The sequence below is a fragment of the Melanostigma gelatinosum genome (assembly GCF_949748355.1).
Source record: "Melanostigma gelatinosum genome assembly, chromosome: 1".
Lineage (NCBI taxonomy): Eukaryota > Metazoa > Chordata > Actinopteri > Perciformes > Zoarcidae > Melanostigma > Melanostigma gelatinosum.
The window spans coordinates 9,158,037-9,176,636 of NC_136634.1; the positions used below are offsets into that span (position 1 = coordinate 9,158,037).

Below are 18,600 nucleotides of genomic sequence, written 5' to 3' on the forward strand. Positions count from 1 at the left end.
TTGAAAGAAGTGAGACGGCGATACGGGATTGATAACAGAGGCGGCCTGCTTTGGTGACAGATCCTGTCCTTTTAATCGACACCTGATATGCGGATTGGTTTCCACAGTTAGAACAAGAAATACACCAAAAGAAGAAGAATTTCAATTGTTTTTTGTAGTTTGCCACAAAACCTAATAACTATAACAACTAATTAACTGAAATGATGAAATTAGTACTATATTTACAAGCAGGAATGTTTGTGAAATTTTAGTATTGAATATTTTATATATATATTCTGGTAGGCTATTGTATCCAGATTTGTAAATGATGAGAGTGCCTTGTATTTAACAATGATTTCATTAATCTCGTCATAAAGCTTGTATAACACTGAGAGAACAGACACAGGACAAGGAGCTGCACTTTCCTCTCCTCTGTCCGATTAAACACCAGATATTAATAAGATGTCACTGTACTTTAGTGATGCAAATGACTAACAAGTTGAATGAAGATGAAAGAAAACGCAAGCCTTTGTTTTGGTGTAAAAAAACGATTCCTCCTTGCGAAACCCTTCAGATAAACTGCTTCTGCTCTTTAGAAGTGGCTCACATTGGAAGGACACAGAACAAACTGTCCATTGTTGGTCCACACTTTATTCCCTTTCTGTACGAGCTTCATTATTGCTGCCTCATAAACCGTCTGTTATTCAATAACCATCAACTGGCGGGGGGGGGGGGGGGGGGCAGCGATGGCAGAGGGGACTCGAGACTGAACTTGAGAAGAGGAAGCTCTGCTTCGAATGCTAATACAACCATGCTAACATGCTGCAATGGCAATGTGCCTGATGTTAAGCAGGTATATCTTATATATCGTATATAAGGTTTATCTTATTTACCATCTCAGTTTTGCATGTTAGCATGCTAACATTTGCTAAATAACACTAAACATACAGAACAGCTGAGGCTGATGGGAATGCCGTTAGTTGTGCAGGTATTTGGTCATATAAGTATTGGACACATTAATATTGTGTCCTCATGATGGTTCTACATGAAAAGTAAGATGACTAATCCTGAATGGGACATGAATGTCTGAACTGCGTTTCATGGCAATCCATCTAAGTTGTTGAGATATTTGGGTCCAAATGGACAAAAGGTGTGTGTTGCAGGAAGACACACACATATACACACAAAAGATACAATCAATATGTATAAAGTTTTGCTAAAACCCTCAACCCAATCAAAAACATCGCCATTGTTCCCTCTTGATTAATGAAATCAAAGTACAGTACGACATATTGTTTTTATTTCTCATGATTTAATAATACATTACATTTCATAGGTTTTTATTCAGGTTTACATTGTATATAAAATGTTGAATAAAGAAGTGTATAGCTGCCCTTGTCTGTTTTGCTACATGAACTAGTGAAGATGTCCTCTCTCTACATAGAGAACTACTTGGCTGTGTTTGGACAGGCTGGCACCAAACACAGAAAATGCCCCTCAGGATGACTCTAGAGAAGGAAAAACAGAAAGACAAAGTGTTGGATTGATGGGGGAAGTGCTTCGAGGCAGTACAGCGTAATGAAGAAACACAGTTTATTGATGTAGCTGGTGCTTTTCCTCCCAAAATACCTGCAGGTTGTTGTGGCATACGGGATTATGAGTGGCTCTCAGGTGATTGTGCACACACTTTCCAAAGCGTTGCAGGCAGGGGGAATCGGAGGGGGTGCAGGTCTGAGGGCATGATGGGGGCTTCAGTAGCAGACAGCTTGAACAGGAGGTGTGTTGGCAGGAGCCCTGGCATGCTGTCTTTTCCAGAGACACAGACCTAAAGAGCAGGAGATTTAGATGTATGTTAAAAAATGCAGCAGGAGAAGATACTAAGTGTAAAACGCCTTTCTTTCTTATTTTTAAGTCACCTGGCAGAGCAGACTTCCGAGGGGTTGGCCTGACAGTATTCCCTGGTGCACTCTGGGTGACAGCTCTCTGGATCCAGCGATTCAATCACTGCACAGAACAACAGTTTCAAAGACACAGAAGATGTACTTGCGATTCACAAGGCATATTCGATGTTTCAAATTTAATATTTGCATCTTTTCCCGAGCAGCAACACATCATGAACATCTCTGTAATCTCGTCGTACGTCTGATACCGTATCTATAACAGTGACCACTCTGTTCCCCATGAGGAGATAAGAGGTGTAATTACGGCTTAGCTTTCAGCACACACCTTTGAATCAAAGGAAGCCTTGACCACACTATCAGTCTTCACTGCTCATAAACAAGATGTACCACATTGGCAGCGTTCCCTCTGCAATGATATGAAATAATTCAGCTTTTCAGGGGAAAATCTTGGACTTTTTACTTACTTACATTTATTTCACAGCTATAGTTATTCACAAAACCAGAAATACAATGCATTGCTAAAGATGACATATTCCAACTGTATATAAAGTAGTCAGCTCCAACATTTAAAATAATCTGTAATATTAGTACGATGACACAGTAAATGTAACACTAACAGGAGCAATTCTACTGCATGGTGGGTACTTTTAGTTTTGATACTTTTAAGTACATTTCTCCGACAGTGCTTTTACATATTGACTACAGGACTTTTACTTGTAAGGGAGTATTTATACATTGTGATATTGCTGTTAACAACATGTGTTTTTGAGTTTATATCGACTTGTTATGATTGCTGCATCTTTTTAAAAATGCATTCAATTAATCTGGTGATTCATTTAACAATAAATGTGGCTCACTGTGGCATAATATATGGATCAATGATTAGAAAGTCATCACATCACCTGCTCGGTCCTGCTGAGTTTATAAACCATAATCTCACCTGCTCTGCAGATGCCTTTGCGCTCTGCGTCTGGTTTGTCAGCTGTTGCGTCCTGGTAAACACACACCAGACCATCGTCACACTTGCCCAGATAGTCCCACGTTCCTCCACAGGTCTCCCCCTCTGCTCTGGCACAGACGGGGCAGCAGCCGCACACACCCGTCGTGACACCCCCTTTACACTGGAGCTTCAGCGCCCGTCGGGAGGAGCAGTGTATCCGCTCGCAGGGCGGGCAGTGGAGAGCCTGAAGCTGCTGAGCCGCTCCAGAGGAAGTTTCCTGTTCCTGTGAACCCAACGCCCCCAACAAGGCACTGAAAAAGAAGAGCATCCACATCCTCTATCAACCTGTTATCCCGAGGTGAGAACACTAGACAGCAGCTTTTTATATTTAGTTGTCTGACCCCGGGAAAACTCAGCAGCAAGGCTTCATAGTTTATGAGCCACAACCTCCACCCCCCACCAGCAGCCAATAGATGAGGCCAGAGGGGTTTCTTCCCCTCTAAATACACAGTTAACTATCCCCAGGTCTTATCTTCACACTATCAACAGTGGGATTTTGTTTTGACATGATTCTTCCTTTTGAACACCTGTTAGATAAGTCTGATGAAGACTGGCCCCCTTTGTATTTGGAGTCACATGACCTCTGGAAGGGGCAATTCAGTGCACACCTACAATCAGGTAATGACCTATTTCTTGAAAGAACAAAAGGATCAATTGTGTACACAACAGTAAAAGATGACTACTGTCACTATTAAGTTACACTGGAGGTTTTAACATTCTTATTTTTATCTGGCTTCCTTCTTACATGGCAGCACAACGAGCAGCTAAAGAGTGTGTTTCAGGCATGAGGGGATTATGTGATCAAATAATTAGCCCCTTATTCAACTTAAACAATGTACATTAAATATGTTTTTATTTCTACAGTACGGTAACTAGAGAAAATGCTTTACACTTAAAGAATAAAGCAAAGTATGGAGCTAAATTAAAGCCATAATATCACAAAGTAGCCACTTATTTGGCAACGTTACATTGTTAGATGAATAGAAATGTATATCTGGTTTATTAAACTCAATGATTGTGTTTTGTAATTTTTGAGATTATATATTTGATGATGCAGAAACAGGCAGGCGAGCACCTGCCTTTGTTTACACTGTGACTGTACAACACTTTTTTTCTGTCCAAATATGTATTAATGTTTGCAAAATATGCGTCTGTTTTTGAAGGTCACATGAGTTAAGAATGTTCCAGAAAAATATTGAAAAAAGTAATAATTCTGAAAGCGTTTAATGGATTTGATCATAAGTAGTTTGAAGGAATAATAATCATCGCAGGGCTTAAAACTTCATTAGCTTTCAAAATGAGATGGCCGTGTGTTTACCATAAACACCACAGATGTTTTAAAATTAAAATAAAAAACACATTTTAATGCGTTGAGTGGCTCAAACGTGTTCAGTTTGACTGAACTCTTTAAACATGTGCAAAGGGAGCTCCTTTAGGGTTCGGTAGTTTGTCCCAACAGACACATTTTCACAGCAGGAAAAGCACAGGTGTAAAGAATAATATGAACAGAAGAGTCTTTCAGATCTTGAGTTCTTCGTACTTGGAACTCACAAGTAAAAATACCAACTTTCTCATTATAGTTACAGAGTATGTCAACTCACAGATACACTTACTTACATGTTTGTTGTGGTCCTCAACAGCACTGTGCTGATGAGGACAGTGTGATACAGTTAAAAGCACAAAAACAAATGAGTAAGTGGCCTTTGAGTTGAAGGTTTGTTTCCAAGGTTCAGACATGTCAAACTCAATTCACTTGTTTGCTTTAAATACTATATTGTTAAACTGGAATAACCAAAAGGAACACCCATTTTAACATAAATGTTCAAAAATGTAACCAACGTTATGCATTTTAATTAGTGGTAGGAGGCTCAGTCGTATAAAAATGTATTTATTTTCAAGGAAACCATTGAGTAACACTGAATACAACAGGAGTGATCATTCAATAGTCAATAAAACTCGTGACTCCTACATCATAAAGATCCCACATACACGACGTCTTGGAAAACAAGATTTCAAAGCAAACATGTTGGCAATTTGCTGGTGCTACAATTTCATTCTCCTCCCCCTCCACCCCACATAACAAATCGAGGTGATTCACACCTGTATAGAAAAGTGACAAGATTTTACATCAACTTACAAAGGGCTGGATGTCAAAGTGCAAGATTCCTGAACCCCCCCCCCCCCCCCATGTACTGTCAAATACAAATCTCCAAATTTAAAATTCAGCCATTATGGCTTTGTATTCAGTTGAGACATAAGTCTAGCTTACATTATAGAACTTTAAAATATTGTTTCAGAAACATTTCCCCCCCCCCCCCTCAAAGATACTTCTTTTCTTTTCTTTTTTTAAAACTGCACCGTATTACAGACAACTGCATGTAATGGAGTAAAGCATCACAGGAATAACGCAGGCATACAACAGAAAAGCAGCTGTTGATCAACAACTTCAAACAAAACTCACTAACATTTTGTTGGTTTATAAAAGCAACCTGATCAAAAGAATACTAAAATCTGAAATGAAAATAAAATGACTTAAAACCCTCGAAGAAAAAAAAAAACAACCTCTGTACACATATTTACAAGTAAATAGAGTGAATATTATACAGGTTTGACTGTCCGTTCATGGTCAGGCTGAAGCCACCAAGGTCCATATGATCCAACACTGCATGACATTCAGTTTAGTTAATCCAAAATGGTTCTCAACAGACCTTCCAGGAGGCTGCCTTCAAAGTCGCACTAGAAACAAACGAATGAAGAGTCTGCCGCAGCGAGCGCTTCTGCTTTTTTCAGAATATGGCGTGTATAAAAACATCCAGGGCTTTTTGACTCAATCATAACTTTCAATGTTTTGCATAATTTAAAAAATAACAATGGCAATGTTTGCAAAGAGAAATCCGTTGAGTATATTCTTCTGGGAGTCATTTTATCTTCTTTCCAATGTTGATACCATCTCCGACCGAGAGACGCGCACACGGTCAGTCTGGAGGAAGGAGGTTGTGCAAACGAAACTGCTCTCGGATGTGCGGTCTGACATCTTCGTTCTGTGACAAAGAGAGAGACAACAGATCAAAAAAAACTAGGAGAAAATGTATGATGTATTTTACTCTTATATCTGCCGAAGTATCTGTATGATATTGTAGGCACCGTGTGTCTGTGCATCCAATCTTGAGCCTCTCAAAGGGAAAGAGGGGGTCAGATATTCGGAGTGTTTCCTTCAGTCTAACTAGACGGAAGTCGAGATACGTACCAGCTCCACAAGCTTCTCGAGGAAAGGAACGAGCTTCAGAAGCTCGTTGTCATTTCTATCCACAAACCAGCTCTCGATAGGAATTCCATTGGAAAGCTACAAAAGACACAAACCCCCATGATGTAGTATGACTTTAACACACAGACGCGATACGACAGAAATAGTTCACTGGTTGGTGTGAAAGGGTTTTACCTGATAGGCAAAGGCTTGGGGTGAGTTGTCGATTATTATCGTCTTGGAAAGATCCCGTCCGAGAATGTTTAGGTCTTTAATATAATTTCCTTGAACACACACACAGTGCTCACGAAACAGCCTGTGTCTAAAGAAACGCAGAAAGAGAGACCGGTGGTGAGGTTACGCGCTGTAATGCAGCTTCTCAACAAGTTCTTGAGATCAAACAAACTGGTGACATAATGATCATAATATGGAGTAGAGTATTTAAAGAGAGAGTGGTGATAATCTTCATTTATTCGAAAAAAAACCAGCACAAATAGATTTGACGGAGGGTTTTAGGTTAAAGGACGTGAATGTACACTTCTAATGGCGGAGAGAAGAATGCTTCTTTAAATATTCGTACAAACTTGAGAAGCAGCATTAACCAGTTGTGTGTGATTACAGAGATCGTCTGCTTTCTATCAGCTAAACCGGTTCTTCCTCTCATTTGTTCATCGGACTAAAGGAAGAGGAAGCTTTCCACGCAGACAAAACACCAATTGGATTTCATTTTTTATGTTGAGCAGCATTTTCTTCCTCATTTATTTCTGCGACTGTTTAAAAGGTTGGAAAAGAAAACAGCAAAGAGCTCGGGCCTTCTTTGTCCCACTGACAAACTTAATATGTTTATCTTGTATTACTTCCCACGGCCGAGTGTAGAATAATTCTCTTATTCCTTGTTGAATCATTAGGGACAATTTTCCTCAGGCTTTACTGTAGTTGCACCGGCTGTTGAATCCTTACCAGTTCCTATAAAAGCTGCTTCAGAGTCTCGTTTTGTCACTGACCTGACCAACTGTTTTTTCGGATCCAGGATGTTGAGCAACTTGTCGGCGTACACTTTCTTTGAAGCCGTGAAGAGAATAATCTGAAATTGTAATGACAGCAGCAATAGATGAATAGTAAGTACATTTAGAGCCGGTCAGATGAAACAGATACGGTGTCAAGTCTCTTGCAAATAGAAGTTGCATCTCACCTCATACATTTGAGACATGCGCTCAAGAAACTCTCGGAAAAAGGGCCTCAACCGAACATACACCTTCAGATTGAAAATGAAGAAATTTTAAATCACAGCAGCAGGAAAATGGAAACCTTTAGATGAGAGAATGACTTGTAACAGTCTGTACCTGGTATATGACATCTTGGAAGAGCACAGGGAATGTCAGGGCTGCATCTTCTAGCTCATTCAAACTACAGTGGACCAGAGTTTCATCCTGACAACAGAAAAAAAAAGGAGAAAAAAATTGAGAAAATGCAGAAAAAAAATCCATTGAAGTCTACTTACTTTTAATACAAGACACAGCACACGAAACCACTCGCTGCTTACCAGATCCAAGACGAGAGAAAACTCTGGTGTGCTGCGTGTTTTCAGAGGTAACGCTGGTTTGCGTGTTAACTGCTCTTCTGTTAGTGGAGGCACGTGCTTGATGAAGAAGTACCTTAAAGCAGAGAAAACATAAAAAGACCCTCATTCAACCAAAACAAAGAAGAGGTGTCCAAACACACAGCAACACATTTGGAACAACATACAGTGCATGTCATCCTGGCTGAAATGGGATCTTTCCACCACTTAATAAAGGGAGAACGTCTGCTCCAATTTGTCGCCATCTAGTGGTTGGAAATGTCACATTGCAGCAACATGCAATGTCACCTTGGAAGTGAGACTATATGGAGGGTGTCGTCAAAAGTGCCGAGTTGAAACTTTACACAAAATCTGTCTTAATTTACAGTTCCTTATTTTGTATTCAACAGCTACTTTTTATGACTAGCTCCTTCAAAATCAATTTCAACTTACGGATCAAAAACCTCCCATTCCTCTTCGTATGAGGTTTCTGGAGGAGCTGAAGGTAGCGCATGAGGGTAACCGCCGGCTGGCATACAACCAGGAGCTGAAGAAGACAGAGAGATGGAGAAAGAGTTCAAATATTTTATTTATATATATATATATATATATATATATATATATATATATATATTCGGTTCGTCATGCTTCTGTAAGTCGATCTCACATTCAACATCTTGGATGTCGGCCTCTCTCAAAAAATGAAGCCCGTTGTAGAGGTTGACTGTTCATATTCTAACACAAATCAGCAAACCATATCAAAGCCAGTTCAAATAAATAATCAGAGCTGTCTTCAGTTAGTATTCGTCTTCATGCGATGATGGTCAAGAAAGTTTCCCAGATACAAAGAACGAGGTCAAATGTGAAAGTGGACGTACCCGTTAATGGTGGCATGTCGGTTTCAGTGGCTATTTGTCCTTCTTCTATGGTTGTATCAGAGGTAATCTGAAGCCTCTGCGGTAACACCGGGGCCGTGTGACACGGAGTGATGCCCTCTGTGGACGTGAGGGTGCTGCTCGCCATTTCTTCTGCCGGCTCGATGTCCAGCTGCTTGATGATTTCCTCTGCCTCTACCGCTTGGCCAGGAGAGTCTGAACCAGGAGTGGCTGAATACGAATGACAGGAGCAGTTCAATTCACATGTCACAAAAGGATTTTGTTTGTCTTTTGATCAATCCGAAATATTAAGACATTTTGTTTTACCAGTTTTAGTTGCTGGTGAGAAAAAGTTGAAGACTGGAGAGAAGATTGTGCCGAGCAGGGTGGTGCGTGGTGGGCTGCTCGCTGCCTCAACGGGGACGTCCAGTTTACCGTTCGGCTTCATGGGTTTACTGTTGCACGTCATTGTGTCTGGAAAAAAGACAACTCTTTAATAATACTCTCAAAACAAAACATCTGGATAGATTATATGTATAGATTTCTGTATATTTTTTGTTACTTTGGAAAAGGCATATAATTAGTTCTGCTGTTATTTCTTTTACAACAGTTCTTTCTCTGTACCTTTCCGGCAAACTCTGGAGACCGTTTTGTTGGAAAGGCCTCTAGTCTGCGGTGTTGAAGTAATTAGATCGCTCTCAGGATTACAATCAATACGACTCCTCTTTGCGGGGATATCCGGCTCCACCTGAGAAAAATTTAAAAAGAAATCTCCAATTTATTATAATGAGAAATACAAATTAGTAGTGTTGTAAAAATAAGTTATGAGAGCATATTTTGTCACAACAGCAATTACATCATGGTACCACTGTGTCTCCATCCACATGTAAATACATGTACTAAATGACCATTTATAATGTATAACATCTGTAAGAATGAAAATACAGTCCACAAAAACTTAGAAAGAGCCAGTCGGAAACAGTGTTGGCTGTGTGCAGACGTTCTGTTAAGTTATTATGTGTGAGTCACTGTTTCAAACTACCAGCACAAAATACAGCTGAGGCACTGCTTTCTCTGCATAAAGTAAGAGTGTGTGCTCATACACTGTATCAATATGTTGCAGCAGCAAAAACAAACTTGTGGAAAGAGCAGCTGGGAATTCTGATGTAAGCCCACCTTGACAGCATTTCCACGGATGAATTTCTTGATCGTGGAGAAAAGGCCTGTTTCATTCTTCTGCATTTTGCCTCGACCTCTCACCGGGGACGGCTCCACTTCACGGTTTTTCCGTTTGGCCTGGGACGGGTGTGTGCGACGGCCAAAGTTTGGCTGCTGAGGAGCTTTACGCACTCTCAGCTTCATCATGCTCCAACGTCACATAGAAAAATCTGACAAGAGGGTAGAACAATAAGTTCGGAAACATTTGACTAATAATGAAAACAACGTACTCTTGAGAAATATAAACGTGGGTCTCTACAAAACCCCTTTTTCACTGAACAAAAGAACAAAGTTGTTCAATGTTACAGGTTGCTCAACCAAAAGCAGCTTTACAAGAAATGTGACTGAATAAAACAGTCTAAAAATGGCAAATTTGGATTCAAATCAAGAATTATATCATCAAATAAGTAAACAAGATTATGTATATGACTGGATATTTGATGACAACGTACTGTAGTTGACAGTTTTTGACACTTAGTGCTGCGTACAAATGTATTTTTAGTCGTTAAAAGACTTTTGTACACGACTATGGGCACAAGTTGCTGTCACCACCTAGTGTGTGTCAGTAGAGTGGGCGGTGTAACGTTACGTGATAAACATGAATGGTGAACGGAAATACGAGGCCTTTTAATACGTTCAAATTGAGCGGGTGTTCATTACAATACGCTTAAATAATGCACGTTTGGTCAATTAAACTGCACTTTTGTTCGCCATTCGTTGCTAAATTAGATCTGGCAGCATACCAGTGTCGCTGACTGTTACGTAACGTCGTTGTATAGCTGTAATAACACCAACGACGGAAGCTATCGCTAATGTTAGCCAGCTGCTGGTGTTTAGCATGAAAAGCCCAGCGTACAGCCACCACTGGTTTGACGCTGGTGTTCTAACTGAGGTGGGACAGGACTATGGTTCATTGTGGATAAAGCTGACATTGTCAGCTAAGTATGTCTGCTATCAATCATAAATCATTTAAACGTAACTGAAACCAGATGCGGTCAGTGGGTTCAGTCGCTCGTGAACAGAAGCGGCTACAGTTAGCTACCAGGCTACCAAGCTACAGTTAATACCAGGCTAACAAACGCCAATGGCAGTAACAGCAAGGCCGGACATTATTCACTTCAGTTCTTATGGCACTTCTCACATGTGTCCTCGTACACATAGCTTTGTTTAACATGGAAACAATTCATCGGTAATATAAAACAATTAGTCGGTTAGCTACCGCGTCATTTTGTTAGCTTCCATAATTATTTTCAGCCATAAGACTACGCCCCCTAACGTTAGCCGCTAGCTAGCAGCAGTCAGGCTATCGGTGGGGGGGGGGGGGTGCAACCCTTTTTTGTTTACATGTTGACGTTTCGTTACTTACTGATGATCTAGGAAGCTCCTCAAAACTAGCCGCAGCGGCAGCTCTCGGCCGCGACCGTGGCGGCCACCGGTAGAGGTCGGCTCCGTGGTTGTTGCTGCCAGCTGTTGTGTCCGTCGCTCGGTAGCTAGTCACAGACTAAACATGTCTGCGGACGCCATTTCCCGCCTCATCACAAACATAACGTTGGTGATGCGCAGTGGAATGCGACACACACACGCGTACGGTACGGGTAACCAACGTGGCGAAGAGCGGAGTCAACAGAGAGATGGCTATGGTGGTGAATGAGCGATGCGATGCGCAGCTGGATCGAGACTCACTGCTGCACTTGATCCCTGCTGGTATTGTTGTGAAATACCAGCAAGGAATCTAAAAAACATAAGCTGTAGTCTGGTGCTCGTATAGATGTTTTTACACCGTATTCTGTTGCATTGTTTGTTAATGCAGTAGCTGATTTGGACCAAAGCAGAATGACAATGAAAAGGTCTCTTTTTGCAGCTATTATTTCAACTTTAAAGTGTTTGAGAATGACACTGGATCACAATAAACTTTTTTGTTAGCTTTACTCAGTAAAACTGCTTGATGTAAAATAACAAAGTGCAACAAGTTTGAAACTATAGAGAGTTTATTTTTTTATCAGCAATTTTAGGTTTTAATTATCACCGTCATTTATACACAGTCATTTTATGATTAAAGAGCAATGAATAAAACAATGAATTTAGCACCGACCAAGATGATATAACTACCAAGATGTTTATAACCCAGTTAAGCACTCATAGAAAAATAATGCACAAAACTATTTCCAGTATGGATGTTGAAGTATAAGAAAAGCACTGTGTTGTTTGCATTGTAATGGTCAAGTATTCCCAAAAGACAAATCTGTGGTATAAAATGTTTGGCAGCACAAATGATCAACAAAAAAATACATTTTGCATTTAAGCTGGAGAATGTCAAGGACTGCCTTTTTCATCTACATAACAGTTCAAAAATCAGGCACATCCCGTCTCAAAGAGATGGAAAAACAATTGTTGCATTTGTTACTTCGAGACTATATTACTGCAATTCCTTATGATCAGGCTTCTCTGATAAGTCTCTTCAATCTCTCCAGTTGATTCAGAATGCTGCAGCCCATGTACCAACAAAAACTAAGAAGAGATCATCTTACTCCTGTATGAGCTTCTTTGCACTGGCTCCCTGTAAAATCTAGAATATAATTTTAAATCCTTCTCACCTACAAACCCTTAATTGGTCAGGCACTGTCATATCTTAAGAAGCTTATCGTGACCATATTATCTAACTAGATGCGCTACACTCCCTGAATGCGGGGTTACTTGTGGTTCTTAGAGTTCGAGATGAAGTAGAGTACTAGAGCACAGCTTCCAGTTTCAGTTCAGAGGGCAGACACACTCACCACATTTGAGAGTAGGCTTAAGACTTTCCTTTTTGATCGTGCTTACAGTTAGGTCTTGAACAGGTTTGCCTTGGACCAGCCCTAGATAAGCTGCTATAGGCCTAAACTGCCAGGGGACTTCCTAGGATACACTGAGCTCCTCTCTATCTCCTTCTGTATGAATTCATGTGACATTAATGCTCATTACTTTGCTTCTTCCCCGCAGTATTTGTGCTTTTGCGCCTCGCAGGTTTCCATGGATCACGGATACACCTGGATAGTGGTCGAGCCTCCTGCCATGGCCCTGCTGACACCCACTGCGACCATTATTAGTCACATTACTATTACTGATGTCATTACTGCTTTAATCATTATTCTACTATATCCCCTGCTGCTGCTAATATCATTAGTAGTCGTCATTTTTCCATCATTATTCAGCTTACTCTCATTATGTTGTGTTGTTCATTCTGTAAAACATGACATATATTGCACTTCTGTCCATCCTGGGAGAGGAATCCCTCCTCTGTTGCTCTCCATAAGGTTTCTTCCTCCATTTTGTTTTAGGGGGTGGGGGCATTCACACCTTTTCCTGTGCGAATGAGAGGGTCCTGGGACAGAGGATGTTGTATGTGTACAGATTGCAAATTTGTGATAGACAAAATGAATTTAATTGAAAAGTTCGGGGATGATTATTGGTAGTTTCATTCATTTTCAGTTTTCATTTCATTCCAAGATGAAGGAGTTTCCTGTATGGTCCTGGTCCACCCCACAGGCCCCTGACACAAGACAAATACAGAACATTAATAAATTGTGGTTGGTTTATTTACTACAAACTATTAACATTCTGTTAATTAACTTTATACATACCGCAGAAGACCATGCCAATAGAGGTGAGGCATCACATCAGCTTTCATGTAGTACATAAGTCTTCTTTCTTTGGCTTGGTTGAAGGGAAATGTTTCCAGTGGTTGTCCATTGTAGTCAAACTCTGCAAGAATCACTGTGTTGTAGCTTGTAACCAAGGGACACGAGGTGTAGCCATCATACTGTGAACAAGGAGGTTACTTATGTATTTGCATCGTTTTCAAAATCGAAAGAGATGAATCAAGATTGACGTTCATGTGTCACTTACTATCTTATCTGGCTTCTCATTTTTCCGTACTTTGCTGATGGTTCTGTTCAAGATAGCAGTCTGTGCCGCTGAGAACGATAAAAGAAATGGTAAACTTTTATAATACACGTGTAAGTTCTCTTTTTTTAATCACGAAAGATGTGACCCAAATCCATATTATGTTGCAAGATGTTGGGGGGCTGGAGCCCTTCCCAGCACACACTGGGCAAGAGGCAGGGAGGGCACACACTGAACAGGCCACCAGCTTATCACTGAGCTGACAGACACTCACATCCAGGTACAATTTAGAGTTTCCAATTCACCCAACAGGCATGTCTATGGACTGTGGATCCGGTGGAAAAAAGAGAGACCATGCAAACGTAACATCAGCGGCGTATAACAAAATCTGGGGCTTCACACATTCAATGGGCCTTCATCAACGCCTGTACAGAAAGTCCCCAGTAGATTTGAGCCGATAAGATTTTCTTCCTAGAGGTCTCACTCTCCCCCCTGTTCCATTGCATTCACTTCACAACAAGTGGTTGCCAGTTCTGGTAAGGATGTACAGTATGTGGGAGTGTGCATGTTGTGCATCCGGGGTTTGACAGGATTGTTATTTACTGAACCGTCAAACTCAGCCATTTATTTGTTTTTTAACTGACTACACAGAGATACCGCGTGATACTAATTATACTATTGGCTCACAGTCCTTGTTGGAAGCGGCAGCCAAATGTCAAATATCTTCTCCAGAGGGGATCATGACTGTCTGCGCCATCTGCCACAGCTATCACTCAATAACTAACTGCTTGGATGTCTGAGGCAGTTGTGTCATTCGGTGTTTGTCATCTATTTTTAGATACATTTCATGACACAGATACTTTAAATCCTGACAGTTAAAACAGGATATGGGGGTACATCCCAAGTCTCTTGATTGCATCCCCGTTTCCCTCACTTGAGTCCTTTCCTTGTGTCTTAGTCCCTCCCACCAGGGATGCATGGAGGAAGCCATGCGAGGAGAGAGGAACGAGGAAATATGTTTTAAGACACATGAGACGTCCTTTCCTCTGGAGCGTCACGTGAAGCGACGTCTGTTTCTGATGACGGAGGATCAGCTGATCACAGCTGGCGAGACTTTTGATAAGTTTGTCTGTTCACATGATCACTGTACTTATAATAGTCACTAATATTACTCAATACCAATGAAGACAGTAATCATCACTGTAGAGGTGTTTTCTCTCGGTAGCCTCTTACCGTACTTCTTTAACAAACTGTGTTCTGTTTATAAGCGCAGGATCGATTTCTGCCGACAGAATGCATTTGACTTATTTAGGACTTATTTGCGATGTACGTTTTGAAATTGTGACTGTGGCGTCATTAATTAACCCAGAATATGATTATGGTTGGCATTTACAGTTGGTCAGAACAAACAATTACAAAACATATAACGCGTGTGTTCTACAACACGTGGGGTCCGGTTTCTTTGGTGTACATTTTCTGTAATACGATTGCATAATCCCGATGACACATAATCCGTTATTACCAAACCCTGTGTGCAATACACTTACTGAGGAAAGAACTCTCTTCGAATCACAGAAAATCCCAAACAGTTAACAATAAATGTAAGTGCATGAACTGTATGCATCAACAGAGTGCATTCCAGAGTTGCGTTGGTGCAATGTTGACACGGAAATAACTTACCGACAGCCGCACCCGTTTTGGCTGTGGGCAGGTTGGTACAGTCTCCAATCCCAAACACGTTTGGATATCTCTTATGTTGGAGGTTGTCTTTGCTGACATCCAACCAGCCAGCCTCATCTGCCAGAAGACTGCCTTTAATCACCAAATTGGGTCCCATTGGTGGTGTGACATGAAGCATTTCATACTGATAAAGAAAAACAAAAAAGTTTCAGTTATTCACAGGAGTCTTTTTCTAATTTGGCTAATATTTAGGTGCAAAGAGTGAAATAATGTACAGTGCATTAGGTTGTTCATTACATACAAAGCACAACCTTCTTTTAAGAATGTAAAGAGGAAGTAAATAGCATCGCACACAGTGTAACAGGTGTCCAGTGAACACAGCAGTCATTAATATACATGTAAAAGCTACTGTTGAGGGACAGTAACACAGTTACCTCAAGCACTTTGGTTTCACCTGGTTTGTCAAGATTTTCAAACACAGCTTCTTGCTTATCTGCTCGGACTTCAATCAGGTTTTGCCTCAGGTTCACTTGTAGGTCTCGTTGCTTCACAATGTCCCACAATGAGTCTGCATATTTCTTGATCCCAAAGAGCACAGGCAGCGATGTATTGTATATGACATTGGCTTTTGCCCTTTTTCCTGTCTTGGATAGAAATATAAAAACATCTTCCTTTACTTTGGAGAACCACACTCCAAAATGTACTAAATCATCATTACATTCTGAAATGTAAGTACTTTTCTGAGATAGGCATCCGCTAGGTACATAATCTTCTGTGGAGCTCCAGCGCATTTCACAGGACTATTTGGGAAAGTGAACACAGCGTTGCCCTCTTTGAAGTCCTGCAGTGCTTTCCACGTTTTCTCCACAGTTTGGACCGAGTAGTTTGACCCAATCTTTGGATGTTCAAATCCTTCAGGCAGGCCTTTGATCTACACACCAGAAGAGTGTCAATTTCCTGGAATATACTTCTTTAAAGCGAGATTAAATGGACCTTTATTAAGAGAGAGGAAAATTCTTCAATAAAGTAATAAAAGGTTATACTAACACCAGTACAAAATAGAATAGCAAGTATAAGATACATTTAGTAAAATAAGTAAACTGCAATAGAAAAGTAAAGCATGTGCTTGATATTAAGAGTAATATCGGCAATGATATTGGAAAAAATAAAAAGTAATATTGCACATGATATATGGAAACTAATATTGCCCAATGTTGAAAAAGTAATATTGCACATGATATGGGAATGAACAAAGCTTCACCTCACCTTCTCAAAATGGATTTGTAAACCGAGAGCCACAATCAAATACTCGTAGGAGATCTGCAATGTGAGAGAAGGTCCGAGTAAGGCAAGATGCACATAGATCATAATCATTTCAGAATAATCTACTTCACACTCAATGTGAGCCAGTAAATGACACATTATTCAATATGCACACTGGAAGACAACAGTTCCCTCAAGCAAACATACTTCATTCCCGTCATCTGTGCGGACAGTATTTGTGTCTGGGTTTATTTCCTGAACTTTTGATTTCACCCACTTCACTCCAGAGGGCATAACACTCGCAGTAGAACGACCTGATGAGGTTAGGGTTTTTGCACCGGCACCAACCAGGGTCCAAATTGGCTGATAGTAGTGCATCTGTAGAAACAGAAAAGCTGTATGACACACTGGGAAAATACACAAAGAGAGGTGGGGCAAATAATAATCACAATCCACCGGATCCTTACCTCACTGGGCTCCACAACAGCCACATTCTCAGCTCCCACCATCCTCTTCATTCTTGCACTCATTGAAATGCCTCCACTTCCTCCTCCGACAACAAGCATTTTATAGTGCAGTTTGGCAGAGGCACGGCTGCTGGTGTGAAAATGAGAGATGGCAATGCCTGTGGAGTGGCACTGCCTCAGACGACGCAGTGCAGCCATTCTGTGTGAGAAATAACAACAAGGCATTGTTGTGGTTGGCAATAAACTCAGTTATACCGTCTGGGACTCTGTCAACAACCTGCACTTCCTGAAGGAACCGGTTTTGCTTTTGAGATGCAGGAGTAGTGTAAATAACCCACACTTTAGACAGTTGATGCTAAACAATATTTGAATGATTATTATCAAACACCAAATATGATTCCATTCTTGGTAAAGGGACCATCACAGATAATTGACCTGACAAAACACACAGACACCAGAATATCTTCTATGAGGCAACTTTACTTGACACGTTGTAGAAAAGTTTGCATAATAAGGGCGCTGCTGCTGCGTCATATCGGAAGAGACAGGACTTGTGTGATATTTACCTTGAACAGCACTACAGCTCACCGCCCGTTGAACAGTCTGTCTGACCGGACAATTGGACAAAACCCGGGATAATTAAATCCGACCTGTCTCGACTCTGTAAAGACTGCAGGACTTCCACAGATGCATGAAGACAACAAGATGTGAACCCTAAACCAGCCCGCGAGAGGGCGGGCGAAATATGTTGACGCTCAATGCGTTCGTCCCGCCTCCTCCATCATTCGACCAATCAAAAGTCTGAACAGTCTCACCTGTCAGTTTACAGACGCTGCGTTCACACTCACAGCGTCATTTTTTTTAAGAAAGTCGGTATGATACCGTCCCTTTGACTGCCACTGTGACGGGCGTGACCTACAGCTAGTTCATCTGAACCTGGCCTCAACTTTTATTCAGCGCTCCAATGAAGCGGAAAAGCGTTGACCAATCATGTCTTTTTTACCCGGTTTGTTTTATCCCAAAAAGTGCAGTTAACCAGCTAAAATCCTCACATTTATATGTACATTTGCAATATTGTTGAATACCATTTATCTTTGAACAGAGGGTGATTTTATTCAAATTACATTTAAGAAAATGAACAGTAGCAAGACTGGCATAGTAATGGATCCAGATATTTAAATATAGCAGTCTAAAGCTGACTTGCAGTAAGTGCTTTAACTTAAAAAATAATTAATTTATTGCTGGGTGTTACAATCATATCAGAATTTCTGTTGACGCAAAGCTAACTGTCACAGTTTCCGCACACATACTGTACTGCAGAGTAATTGGAGAATGAGTCATTGTGCAATGAAGAATAGACAGTTGTGGCCTTTGGAAGAGTTTAATGTGGTTGTTACGAGAACATCAGGTGGTTTTATATTCCTGCAGGCTCAGCCGCACCCTCTGCACACCTGTTTGTGTATTAAACAGTAAAGAAACACTAGTTCTGTCTTTAGCAAACAATGCAGGAGTTATATTCTAAATTGGTGCTAA

The 18,600-nt window shown here is 40.8% G+C and overlaps 3 protein-coding genes across 3 annotated transcripts; all 3 read right to left on the reverse strand.

Annotated features, from left to right (window-relative positions):
• Positions 1-1,369: 1,369 nt before the first annotated feature.
• LOC306783630 (insulin-like growth factor-binding protein 4) lies at positions 1,370-3,154 on the reverse strand (the record flags this gene model as incomplete). The annotated part of the gene is made up of 4 exons (XM_079277344.1): positions 1,370-1,487; positions 1,609-1,804; positions 1,896-1,983; positions 2,821-3,154. The coding sequence occupies 4 exons, from the start codon at positions 3,152-3,154 to the stop codon at positions 1,428-1,430; spliced, it is 678 nt and encodes a 225-aa protein (XP_079133470.1). The 3' UTR covers positions 1,370-1,427.
• A 2,055-nt stretch (positions 3,155-5,209) lies between these two features.
• Positions 5,210-11,392, reverse strand: ctdspl2a (CTD (carboxy-terminal domain, RNA polymerase II, polypeptide A) small phosphatase like 2a). The gene is made up of 13 exons (XM_079266129.1): positions 11,142-11,392; positions 9,734-9,945; positions 9,182-9,305; positions 8,885-9,031; positions 8,561-8,788; positions 8,136-8,229; positions 7,668-7,779; positions 7,468-7,554; positions 7,317-7,379; positions 7,129-7,208; positions 6,320-6,446; positions 6,128-6,223; positions 5,210-5,921 (listed from the first exon to the last, which is right to left on the reverse strand). The coding sequence occupies exons 2-13, from the start codon at positions 9,920-9,922 to the stop codon at positions 5,856-5,858; spliced, it is 1,413 nt and encodes a 470-aa protein (XP_079122255.1). The 5' UTR covers positions 9,923-9,945; positions 11,142-11,392; the 3' UTR covers positions 5,210-5,855.
• Positions 11,393-11,758: 366 nt separating this feature from the next.
• Positions 11,759-17,785, reverse strand: sqor (sulfide quinone oxidoreductase). The gene is made up of 10 exons (XM_079297190.1): positions 17,634-17,785; positions 17,068-17,266; positions 16,808-16,978; positions 16,604-16,657; positions 16,074-16,268; positions 15,772-15,981; positions 15,338-15,521; positions 13,661-13,728; positions 13,396-13,574; positions 11,759-13,304 (listed from the first exon to the last, which is right to left on the reverse strand). Exons 2-10 carry the CDS (start codon positions 17,263-17,265, stop codon positions 13,247-13,249), a joined length of 1,317 nt encoding a protein of 438 aa, XP_079153316.1. The 5' UTR covers position 17,266; positions 17,634-17,785; the 3' UTR covers positions 11,759-13,246.
• Between the last annotated feature and the right edge of the window lie 815 nt (positions 17,786-18,600).

What these genes read in the sequence shown, in the direction of transcription:
- ctdspl2a (XM_079266129.1), bottom strand. Translation starts at nt 9,922, where the DNA reads ATGATGAAGCTGAGAGTGCGTAAAGCTCCTCAGCAGCCAAACTTTGGC. An exon ending in CTCACCAGCAACTAAAACTG is followed by an intron (nt 8,789 to 8,884) that starts GTAAAACAAAAT and finishes ATTCGTATTCAG; the next exon opens with CCACTCCTGGTTCAGACTCT. An exon ending in TCCAAGATGTCATATACCAG is followed by an intron (nt 7,380 to 7,467) that starts GTACAGACTGTT and finishes TTCAATCTGAAG; the next exon opens with GTGTATGTTCGGTTGAGGCC.
- sqor (XM_079297190.1), bottom strand. Translation starts at nt 17,265, where the DNA reads ATGGCTGCACTGCGTCGTCTGAGGCAGTGCCACTCCACAGGCATTGCC. An exon ending in TACAAATCCATTTTGAGAAG is followed by an intron (nt 16,269 to 16,603) that starts GTGAGGTGAAGC and finishes TCTGGTGTGTAG; the next exon opens with ATCAAAGGCCTGCCTGAAGG. An exon ending in ATGAGAAGCCAGATAAGATA is followed by an intron (nt 13,575 to 13,660) that starts GTAAGTGACACA and finishes CCTTGTTCACAG; the next exon opens with TATGATGGCTACACCTCGTG.